The sequence below is a fragment of the Zootoca vivipara genome, chromosome 6, assembly GCF_965207765.1.
Source record: "Zootoca vivipara chromosome 6, rZooViv2.hap1.1, whole genome shotgun sequence".
Classification (NCBI taxonomy): domain Eukaryota; kingdom Metazoa; phylum Chordata; class Lepidosauria; order Squamata; family Lacertidae; genus Zootoca; species Zootoca vivipara.
In genome coordinates this window covers 35,812,203-35,824,694 of record NC_142589.1, presented here as the reverse complement: position 1 = coordinate 35,824,694, position 12,492 = coordinate 35,812,203, and the positions used below count along the sequence as shown (strand labels likewise).

Below are 12,492 nucleotides of genomic sequence, written 5' to 3'. Positions count from 1 at the left end.
TTCCTCAGCCTTCCCTGTCTGCAGTATGAGCGATAACAACAATGGCCTACCTTGCAGGGATGTTAGAAGGATTTCTAAACTATTGGTCTGTGTCTCCAGAGAGCTCCCAACTCCCTACAGTTTACTTTTCCCACTTTGTGAGCCTTCCACCCCACTTACACTTGCTGCAGCCTCCTGTTTATATCAGAAGACATTCAGCAATATTGGTTGGTATTCTTTTTTAAAAAACAACAACAATAACTCACAGAAGAACTGTGCGTTTAACATGCAGCTGGGTGCCTGGCAGTGCGATCAGTTTACTGCCTGCATACTTAAATAACAGGGAAAGTCACAGCTTTACTGAATTAAAATTAGATCCTCTGACCCAGATAAAAATGCCTGCTCAAATCAGAGACGGCCGACCTCCCTGTTTCTGGATTGAAATAATTGCGGTCAGGAGGTTTTCTCAGCTGGCTGGCTCACTTTCCTGCAAAGGTAGGCAGGATATTCAGCGAGGCAGGTCTCTTAGGGCAAATGGGACACTGTCCCACCAAACTCAGCCTGCCCCTACTTGCCTGCATTCCTACTTCCAACCAATCCAAGGAGGGTGGTCCTTCTTGTCAGCTTCCTCCTTCTTAGTCATAATGTTGCCCTTGTAGAACACAGCAGGGAGGAGAATGGGGGCAAAACTAGAATGAGTTGGCTCAGCTGGTATAGTACTGTAATTCTCTGCGTCTGCCACTAGCTCTGGCTCCACCTACTGTTGGGCTCCCTGTCTTACACCCTACCACAGGGGTCAGCAAACTTTTTCAGCAGGCAGATGGTCCACTGTCCTTCAGACCATTATATACGGTATATATATTTGGGGGGTGAACAAATTCCTATGCCCCACAAATAACCCAGAGATGCATTTTAAATAAAAGCACACATTCTACTCATGTAAAAACACACTGATTCCCGAACCATCTGCAGGCCGGATTTAGAAGGCGATTGGGCCGCATCTGGCCCCCGGGCCTTAGTTTGCCTACCCATGCCATACCAGGTCCAATAAGCACCACCCACCGTGGAGGATAGTTCATTGTCAGAATGCTTTCTACAAAATCTGACTCCTGAAAAGTTCAGGTCCTAGTCTGACACTCTAACCACTCTACCACACTGCCCAAGTTCGTTTTGTTAGGAGGCGGGGGGGCACAGCATGTTGTAACTGTTCTTTGCTCTTCAGAGCAGGAGGAAGGAATGAGAGGGGGGGGGGCCCTGTTTTGTTTTGAAGCATTTGTTCAGATGTCTTGAGCTAAGCATTTAAAAATAGCACCTTCGTGTGTGCCTGCCCTGGATGCCGTCTCTCATAGTGGAGTTGTTTGGAAGATCTGCGCTGGCTGCTATAGAAACGCAAAACAGAGCCTTGGCGTCTCTGGGCCACAGTAGACCCTTGCTGCTGGTGTGAAGCCAAGCCGTGTCTGTTTGAAAGGTCACGCCGGGAAGGGCTGATGTTTAGGTTGCCTGGCACTTCACGTGCTACCTGTGAGGCTGGCAGTGGGCGAAGGATTCAGAATGCTGCTTTTTAAAAGGCACCAAATCTATGCCCCTGTCCTAGAACTGAGCTCACAGTCCTCTAATAGGAAGCTGGCATAGATCAATCGATCGATCGATCGATCGATAGATAGATATGCAATTGGATCATGTGTGCATCTAGTTCTGGCTAATCTACACTGACTGGCAGAAGGTTCCCATGGTTTCAGGCAAGGAGCTTTTCCCTGACCTACCTGGAAACATGGGCGTATCCAGGGGGGCAGCTGTCCCCCTTCATAGAATCATAGAGTTGGAAGAGACCACAAGGGCCACCCCCCTGCCAAGCAGGAAACACCATCAAAGCATTCCTGACAGACGGCTGTCAAGCTTCCGCTTAAAGACCTCCAAAGAAGGAGACTCCACCACACTCCTTGGCAGCAATTTCCACTGTCAAACAGCTCTTACTGTCAGGAAGTTCTTCCTAATGTTTAGGTGGAATCTTCTTTCTTGTAGCTTGAATCCATTGCTCTGTGTCCGCTTCTCTGGAGCAGCAGAAAACAACCTTTCACCATCTTCTATATGACATCCTTTTATATATTTGAACATGGCTATCATATCACCCCTTAACCTTCTCTTCTCCAGGCTAAACATACCCAGCTCCCTAAGCCGTTCCTCATAAGGCATTGTTTCCAGGCCTTTGACCAACCAAATTGTTTCAAGCCCTTAGATCAACCAAAACAATATAAATACTGAACTGACCAATCACATCAGTTCTGCCCCCACTAATAAAAGTCCTGCCCCCCAAAGTCCACCCCACCAACAAAAATCCTGGCTATGCCCGTGCCTGGAGATGCTGAGGATTGTATCTGCGACCTTCTGCATGCAAAGCAGATGCTCTGCCACTGAGCTACAGCCCTGCCCCCACAATCTGTTCAGAATCCCCTCCTCTCATGCTTTCTTCATTTCAGAAGCCGAGTTTGGGAATTGGGAAGTTACTGCAATGGTTAAGGTGGGGAGGAGAGGAGAAATCCATGTTGATCTACTACTGCAAATCATTCAGTGATTTACCAGTAGATACTGGTTGTCATTCTGTCCACCCTTAGTCAGCTCAAGCTCTGCGAGAAGGGTTTGGGGAGGAATTTATTTCCATTCACATTTAAAGCTGAACTTATCAAATTCACACTTCCTGAAACAATATGAGAACAATATAAAAATGAATACATTAATGGACATATACCAAAATGCATTATGAGCAATTGCATGCAAAAACATGTATGTGACTCAAAACTGGGTGCAAAAATGTGCCAAGAGAAATTCTTCCCCAAATGTGGAAGAATTTCCATGAGATTTTTTTTAATGAGACCATTCTTGCAGAAATGTGGAGAATTGAATTTAAGATTGGAAAAATGACAAATGGAGAGAACAGAAATAGGCAGATACTTCCATCTTTTTCCTCGAAAAAAGCATTACTGTTAAGCCTACTCAGATGCATAGAAAGCGTGAATTTTAATTATTATTTTTAGTAGTTTAACTTTCTGTATGTTTTAAAACATACATGTTTTAAATCCTAAGGCCCGGGGGCCAGATGTGGCCCAATCGCCTTCTCAATCCGGCCCCCGGACAGTCTGGGAATCAGCATGTTTTTACATGAGTAGAATGTGTCCTTTTATTTCAAATGCATCTCTGGGTTATTTGTGGGGCATAGGAATTCATTCATTTCCCCCCCCCTCAAAATATAGTCCGGCCTCCTACAAGGTCTGAGGGACAGTGGACTGGCCCCCTGCTAAAAAAGTTTGCTGACCCCTGTTTTAAAATATTGTATTTTTTTCTTGTTTTCTTGTTTTATCTTTTTGTAAACCACTATGAGGTTTGCTTGGTTTTTTGTTTTGTTTTTCCCCAATCAATTTTAGGAAATAAATAAAATAAGCCAAGGAGGATCTTGTTCAGAAGGGGCAGTGCCTGCAGCACTAATTATTTTTCTTGGCTTATTTTCAGGTTGTGGGGGGGCTGTACCTTGGAAACATCAGGGGTAAGTGTTTTTCAAACTGTGCCTGTCTCCTAGCAGATGTTGATTATGAACAGTGTATGTGGCCTCTGTTCCCCCCTCCTCCTTGAATCTAGTTAGTACAACTGTGGAATGATGAGCTGGTTTCAGCTTTGCATGGTGTATGTATTGTTATAGATTTAGGAGTATTATTACTTATCCCCACCAAGATCAGGAAGTGTCCTACTAACACAGATTGATATAATGCAAGGGAACAATGTGTTTCACAAGGCATATGTGCCATTTAACATACAGGTAGGTTCTGTGCCATTTTGAAAAACAAAATTTCATTTTATGGTTTAGCATTGCTTTTATTTTGAGTTACATAAGGGGGGAGGGCACAACAATATTTTCAGTGCTTCTAAAGGTCTTAATCTGGGGCTGGATCCATCCACATGATTTAATGTTATAAAGCAAGAGTGCGTGTTCATAATTTCTTCATACTTAGTTTAATCTGTAGTTGTTTATTTGCATTATTTATACCCCGCTTATCAAGTGCTTTTCCCAAAGAGAGATATTCGAAAAGAGAGAAAACAAGAACAAAAATGCAAAATAAATACCACACAACAAATTAACTCAACAGCATTAAAAGCCAACCAATCCCCTTGCAAACACATACACACTAGAAAAAAAATTAAATCAGCCCACATATTAGAACCAACAGATTAGAAGGAGGGGACAATCACAAAACAGAATGCCCCCTGTTGTGAATGGGGAAGACTGAAGTTGCTCCTAATATATGTGTGGGTGGACTGCTGTAGTTTAATTCAACAGGAGGTGGAGAAGTGGATGAACAGCTAAATAATGTCCAAATGTGGGCAAATCCTTGCTTAAGAACACAAGGACCAAAGTAGATGCTACACATAAGTACCATAATCTTTACTTGAGGGAGATTATGGATTGGCTCGAAGGGAAAGGGTCAAGTCCTCCATAGCACTCTTCTGGTGATAAATCTGCAGCTTCTATAGGCTGCTTTTCCCTTAAAGAAATGGGAGAAAGTTTACACACATCTTTCGAAGTATCTGCAGAAGTGTGCATGCACACGAAGGCTCATACCTATGATAAACTTAGTTGGTCTCTAAGGTGCTACTGGAAGGATTTTTATTTTTATTTTGACTGCGTCAGACCAACACGGCTACCTACCTATAATCTTTCGAAGTAACATCTTGTTTCGGTCTTTGCTGGATTAAAGCAAGGGTTATGAACTAATACGCCTATTTATTCATCTTGGATCTTAGAAGTCTCTCTTTCTTTGCAGATTCTGAGGACAAAGAGAACTTAGTGAAGAATGGGATCACACACATCTTGTCGGTGCATAACAATGCTAAGCCTGTGCTGGAAGTGAGTAGGAGAGGAAATCTGGAGCATCTTGGATCATAGCAATAAGGAGAAATCCGATTACTTAAAACATGGCAGCTGAAAAATATGTAAAATGCTTTAGGTACCCCAGCTACTGGCCATTTCCCACCCCATTCATTCATATTTCTTTGGCTTCCCCAGCTAAAATGTGAATGCGTGAAGGTACTGTAATTATTTCTGTGGTGAAGTTATGAAATGTCACAAGCCAGTAGAGGGCAGTGCAATTACAGAAATGATTATGCTAGGTTTCCCAACCCTCCATCCCTCCATACTGTGCATTAACAGATCTTGCTTTCAGTTGTCTTGTAATGCCAGATTTGCCTAGTGTAAGGATGGGGAATCTGCATCCCTCCAGATGTTGCTGGACCACAGCTTCCATCATCCTCGATCCCTGGTCATTCTGGGGTGCTGTAGAAAGAATGCAGTTGGTCAAGGGAGCTGTGGACTCAAAAAGGTTGAAAACCTCTGGACTAGATGATCCTCAGGGTCCCTTCCAACCCCGTGATTCTATGATTGGCTAGCATGTCTCCAATTTAAATGATAATAATAGTATTTTTTGTTGCCTCTAGGGCTAAAAGCAGCTTACAACATTATAAAATATGGCACAGTACAAACTGCTTTATATACCGCCCCCTCAGCTCCTCAGTTTGGGTTATGGTTTTGCTGTAGGCCCTCCCTCTCCAGCATCTTACAAATAATAATAATATTAATAATATTATTAATAATAATAATGTGTATCCCACCCATCTGGCTGGGTTTCCCCAGCCACTCTGGGCAGCTTCCAACAAAAAAATAAAATACCATACATTAAAATGTCACACATTAAAAACTTCCCTGAACAGGGCTGCCTTCAGATGTCTTCTGAATGTCAGGTAGTTATTTATCTCTTTGACATCTGATGGGAGGGTGTTCCACAGGGTGGGCGCCACTACCGATAAGGCCCTCTGCCTGGTTCCCTGTAACTTTGCTTCTCACAGTGAGGGAACCACCAGAAGGCCCTTGGTGCTGGACCTCAGTGTCCGGGCAGAACGATGGGGGAAGAGACACTCCTTCGGGTATACTTGGCCAAGGCCGTTTAGGGCTTTAAAGGTCAACACCAACACTTTGAATTGTGCTCGGAAACGTACTGGGAGCCAATGTAGGTCTTTCAGGACCGGTGTTATATTGTCTCAGTGGCCGCTCCCAGTCACCAATCTGGCTGACACATTCTGGATTAGTTGTAGTTTCCGGGTCACCTTCAAAGGTAGCCCCACGTAGAGCGCATTGCAGTAGTCCAAGTGGGAGATAACTAGAGCATGCACTACTCTGGCGAGACAGTCTGCGGGCAGGTAGGGTTTCATCCTGCGTACCAGATGGAGCTGGTAAACAGCTGCCCTGGATACAGAGTTGACCTGCACCTCCATGGACAGCTGTGAATCCAAAAGGACTCCCAGGCTGCTCACCTGGTCCTTCAGCGGCACAGTTACCCCATTCAGGACCAGGGAGTCCTCCACACCAGCCCACCCTGTCAAGTACTTTTGTCTTGTCAGGATTCAACCTCAGACCATTTACCGCCATCCATCCTCCAACCGCCTCCAGGCACTCACACAGGACCTTCACTGCCTTCACTGGTTCGGATTTAAAAGAGAGGTAGAGAAGATACATTGGGATTTTTTTTGTTCAGAGAAAATGGAATTAAGCATGGCCAACAACCATGGGATGATGGGAGTTGTAGTGAAGCAACATCTGGAGGGCCAGAGGTTTCCTGTATCTGGTGTAGGCAATACTGAGCTAGATGCACCAATTATCTGACTTGATACAACGCACCTTCCAATGTTCTGATGCAGCTGCTGCTAATACGGTAGCAGTTTATTCTGCTTCCCTGATGTTTCCTTACCTGATAATTTTCACACTTTATGTGATTCTTCACACAGCCGAAGAACCACTTCTGGAAATCTAGCAGCTGTTTAGTGCTCATTTCTGTGTTAGCTGTTTCCAGGGCCACACAGTCATAGTTCCACCAAAGAAATCTGGGGTGGTTTACTAATCAATTCCTCTTCACAAGGAACTCTGAGAACTGTATCTCTGTGAGGGGAATCAGGCTTCCCCTAACAGCTCTCAGCACTTGAATGAAGTACACCTCCCAGAATTCCTTAGGGCAAGCCATGACTGTTTCAAGTGGCATGATAGCACTTTAAATTTTTAGAGTAAATGTAGCCTAAAAGACATGTTAGAAATCAGGATAGAGGCACTAGCATTGTAACCAGTAAAACTAATGCAATAAACCACATGACTGAATGCAGCTGTAGAGGGGTGTGTGTGTGTGTGTGTGTGTGTGTGTGTGTGTGTACTGATGGTGTTGTTTTGGATGGGTGAATTTGCCCAGGCGATACATGCTGGTTTGCTTCCCAAGAAAATACAGTATGTATTTATTTTGAAAATGGACTCTGTGAAAACCATTTTCTTGGTAAGAGATACTGACTAATGTCATCGTGGGGGGGGGGGGAATCAAATGCAGGGATCAAAAACCGCTCACCAAAGCCGCAGCTGCTTGGACCGCATCTCTGCAGACTTGCCAGACAGATGGCAAATGGGCGCAGAGGTCTTACAACATGATGGAGTGAATGAGGCCAGGGAGAAAAGGGGAACTGGAAACACACGGGTGCATTGAGCAATTTGTCACTCTGGCAAAAAGAATTGCAGAGTCAAGCTCCTTTCCCATGCCTAGCCCTCCAGCAAATGCTGAGAGAGTGTACATGGGGTGGTGTGTGTGGGGTGGGGGTGGGGGGTCCCATCTCTGGTAGTGAGCAGGGGTGGGAGGAAGTTTCAGAGGAGAGTAGTAATTAATCCTGATGTGTATTGTTGTGTGATTGCCTGGGAAGGATGGGGTGGGGTGAGGAGAGGAGAGGGAGAGGTTAGCAACTGCCTGGAAGATTTTACTGTTGCAAACGAGTTGCAACACTGTCCGCAAAAAGTATTTTCGATACTAGTGGTGTTGTGTCCCCCCTCCCCCCCTTTAAAAAAAGCAGCAACCTACGTATAGATGAACCAAGTTGGGCCCAGAGGGAATGACTTGGTCCAATAGAAAACAATCTGAAAATTGTGCAGCAGCAGCAGGTAGACTCAAGTTGGATGAAGTCTGCTCCGTGGTGTACTTAGCTTGATGCTTAATTTGGACTATATCAGTGGCCTCTCTCTTTTTCTGCCTCTGAACATAGGAAGCTGTGATGTGCCAGCTCAAATCATGGGCCTCTCCATCCCTGTATTGTCTAGTTAGGCTGGTGGAAACTATCCAAGGTTTGGGAAGAGAGAGAGCTTTCTCCCCAATCACCTGCCACCTGAGGTCCTTTCAGCTGGAGATACAGTGGTACCTTGGAAATCAAAAGGAATCCATTCTGGAAGTCCGTACAACTTCCAAAACATTTGGAAACCAAGGCATGGCTTCCAATTGGCTGCAGGAAGCTCCTGCAGTCAATCAGAAGCCGAGGTAGACCAACTGGACGTTCGGGTTCCAAAGAACGTCCGCAAACCGGAGCACTCACTTCCAGGTTTGCGGCGTTCGGGGGCCAAAATGTTTGACTCGCAAGACGTTCAGGATCCAAGGTACGACTGTATTCGCGTTTCACATTTAAGCTGATTTGGTGCTCTTGCACTGCAACCCGTTCCACCATAGCATTAGGCTTATGGGGATAAGAAAAGTGATGGGAAGATGCAATGGAACAACATTTAACTGTGATTCCTGCATTGCAGGGGGGTTGGACTAGATGACCCCTGGGATCCCTTCCAAATGTACAATTCTATGATTCTAACCTCCCTGAAAACAAATTGGAATGAACGCTCAGCAAGCAGTTGATGTTGCTTAGCATCCTCGCTGACCTAGTGCAAACAGATCAGGGTCAATGCTCAACTATCAGGTCATCTGACAACAACCATTTTCATTAGGGCTTATTAAAGCATCACAAAACAGTGAGCAAGGTTTTATGTTTCCTAGAACCCAGGCTGGCTGCATCAGATCAGAACTCTTCCATCAATCTGGTGCAGAGGGTATAGTGCAGATTTGGGGCATAATTACCTGTTATGCTGGGGCTCTGTAAAGAGAAAGCATCATAGGGGCACAGTATGAAGCAGGGAGCCCTGGAGCACCTTGATGATCCAAACATAAAAAGAATGCTGTTTTCCATAGTGCCACAATTACTGTAATTTTTCAAATGACAACATTTTAGAGTTGTCCAACAGAAGTGCCCCTGAACCTAGATGAGTTACTATGTCTGCAAATTTTACCCACTTCTGCGGGTAGTAGTAGTAGTAGTAGTAGTAATGATGATGATGATGATGATGATAATATGCCACTCATCTGAATGGGTTACCCGAGTCACTCTGGCCGGCTTTCAAAAGGGGGAAAAAGTTTTGATTGATTCCCCAATCGTGCCTGGCGGTGGATGGAATGAAGCAGAATCTGACCCCAGAGCTGGACCAGGTAGTCTCCAATTTAGTCTAAGCCAAAGCAAGCTTATTTTACAATGCTGTGGTCTGAACTGAATATCGTGGTCAGTACACATTTCTAAAATGGAGCTCCAAGATAATGAGTCATTTGGCTCTTAATTAGATGAGGTTGTGCTAAATGCAAATAACAAATCTGAGGTTACACTCTTACAGAACAATAGCAGATGTTCCCCCGTTTGTTTAATGTGCTGTGCCTCCAGCATGAGGTGGAATGCATAAGTCCTTTGTAAAGTTGGCCTCTTTTTTCACAGGACATGACCTACCTCTGCATATCAGCCTCAGACTCTTCGAATCAAAACCTGTAAGTTCTCTCAGGGTTTTCAGCCTGTATACAATGCAAACATGCTAGCTTTCTTAAGAGAGCAATCCAGTTTCCCTCACCTGTTGTTCATCAGAGAAACCAGTTTTGTATACAACACACTGATCCATATTATGTTAGTACATGGGGCAGAGATGGAAAACCTCAGGCTGGGCCCTGAATGTGGTCCTCCAAGCCTCTCCCTGGCCATGCCCTCATTTCCTCTTAGACCACATCATATACTCATTGACCATGCTTGAGTGCTTTTACTAAGCTCGAATTTGTCCTTGAACTCCGACACTGCCCTTCGTTTCACTGAATGAAAGACAGTGTGAAAGTGTGTAGAAACTAGCTATTTGTACAAAAGGAAAATGGACATTTGTTGCTCCACCCACTTTTGCTTCCAGCCCTGCCCATCACTGGCATGTGGCCCCCAGAAGGTTGCTTAGAAGGGAATGTGGCCCTCAGGCTGAAAATGGTTCTTTATCCCCAACACAAAGTATGACCTGATTTCTTTTATGGGCACAGGATTCAGTGTCTCAGTGTCAACTGAAAAGCTACCCCCTCAGATGAAACGGCCCCTTCCCTGAGCTAAAGGTTCCCTCTGAGGGGACTAAGAAGCTTGACAAAAACGTCCTGCTCCAGCAAGTTGGGGGGGGTTGTTTATTCCCTTCCCTTCTTATTTCTTTTTCTTTCAATCATAACATGCCTCTAAGCAATGGGCCACAGGAAGGAAGTTTTGCTCTTAAGGGGTTATTTTCTGCACATTGCATGAGACGCTGAATTTCACAATCCTTGTGAACTTAGAAAGGTCCCCCCCCCCAGAGTCCAGATGAGACTGGGTGACTTGGAATGACCCTTAGTTAGTGGGCTGAAGGTCCACCCACTCTTGCTTTCCAAGAGGGTTTTAATGCCACACCTGCAAGATCACAGCCTTGGTGATCTTAACCACAGCCTTAACCACAGCCAGCGTGGTGTTGTGGTTAAGAGCGGTGGACTCGTAATCTGGTGAACTGGGTTCAATTCCCTGCTTCTTCACATGCAGCTGCTGGGTGACCTTGGACTAGTCACACTTCTCTGAAAAAAAATGTTATCATAACCTAATTTTACATGATAGTTTCTGAGATTGAAGAGTGGGTTTTTGTCTATGTTGAGATACAATTGGGTGCCATTTGGAATCAAGATGGTGGACTTGAACCTTTCAAAACTGCACTGATTGTAACCACTGATTTCAAAACTGCACTGATTTTAACCAAGGATTTCAAAACTGCACTGGTTTTTTTTTGGTTTCTTAGAATTCCTGAGCAACAATCGGTATGAGGTTGCTAGTATATCTTAAGATCGGTTAAAACTAGCCATCTCATCAGAAAAACTCACTTAAAATGCCTGAAATAAAAAGTGTGTGTATCCTGCAGAGAAGAAAATTAATTATTATTACAACAAGAACAGCAGCAACTTGTGGTGTAGCATGGGTAGCCAGCTCCCAAGGCTGTGTTCAGAGGGTGGGTAGGAGGGAGGGAAATGGACCCATGCGCATTCAACTGCCTAATGGTGTCGACGTCACCCAGGATATTGTAGCCTCAGAGATAAGAAAAGAAGAGTCACTCTGTTGTCTGGAGAGGTCACTTTCTGGTTCTCATGGAGAAGCCGTTTTCAATGGAGCCCAGGGACGGAAGTGGGCAGCTGTAATGAGGCAGCAATGGGTACTGAAATTTTGCACCCCTAACAATGTTGTGTGTGGGACAACTGCCCCATGGCTCTCCCACACTATGCCACTGGCAGCAGCAACTCAGGCCAGGAAGGAGATTAATTATGAATTCTTCAAACTGTTTTTTGCTTAGGGTAATGAGACAAATTCCAGTTGAAATTATTTTCAAATCCAGGACAAGGCCCTGTTTTGTTTATTCTCCATCAGCTATAGTTTCATGGTCAAAGTGGCAAAGTGGCCTCTGGCGAACACAATTGGTACACTTTGACCATGAAACTATAGCTGATGAAGAATAAATGAAACAGGGCCTTGTCCTGGATTTGAAAATCATTTCAACTGGAATTTGTCTCATTACCCTAAGCAAAAAACAGTTTGAAGAATTCATAATTAATCTCCTTCCTGGCCCGAGTTCTTGGAACCTTTCCATTTGATTTCCTGATTTCACCAAGAACTCCAATTTTTACAGTACTGGCAGCAGCAGCAACAGTTCCATTTTGACTTTTAAATAAACAACAATTCTGCACTCAGGTTCTAAAAATAGATTACCAAATTGAGAGGTTTCATTACCTCATCAGCCACTTGTCATCAAGCCAGAGTGAAGAAATCGAGAAGGGGATTTTACAGTACCTGAGTGTTATTTCTGTGAATGGAAACACCTTTTGCTGAGGTGCCAAGGACCTGGGATAACTTTCCTTTTTCTCAGCATGCCTCAAGTTTACCTGGCTTATCATCAAGCAGGAAATCTGACTGCCACGTACACTGTTAAGTGCCTCTTTACTGGCATTGCTTCTGGCACTGCCCACACCTTTGTTTGGTTTCATTTTTCTTTCATTTCCTTTTGGTAAGTGAAGGTCAAAGGAGGTGCTGTCAGTCAGGGCCGGCTCTTCATAGACCCCTGGTGGTGCAGTGCACCATGGCGCGGGGCCGGTAAGCTGGGCGCCGGCCTGGCAAGGAGCGCCCTGCGAGGGCGGGGCGGGCGGCGGAGCGATCTCCGCCCCTCAGCACCAGGGCGCGCGATCTGCTCAAGACGGCCCTGCTGTCAGTTCCTTTGCCAGCATCAAAGGAGTGGCACCAAAGGGTGAAAGGGAAGGGGCAGGAACCTGCACAGATCTG

At 44.9% G+C, this 12,492-nt stretch overlaps 1 protein-coding gene across 4 annotated transcripts in view; it reads left to right on the top strand.

The window, feature by feature from the left end:
* Positions 1-12,492, top strand: part of LOC118087145 (dual specificity protein phosphatase 22-A) — a 29,092-nt gene that overhangs the window by 3,341 nt on the left and 13,259 nt on the right. For all 4 annotated transcript variants that reach the window (XM_035119525.3, XM_035119523.3, XM_088671951.1 and 1 more), the window contains 3 exons: positions 3,484-3,517; positions 4,791-4,873; positions 9,625-9,674. In XM_035119525.3, the coding sequence (XP_034975416.2) occupies positions 3,484-3,517; positions 4,791-4,873; positions 9,625-9,674 (167 nt within the window). The remainder of the gene's footprint in view (positions 1-3,483; positions 3,518-4,790; positions 4,874-9,624; positions 9,675-12,492) is intronic.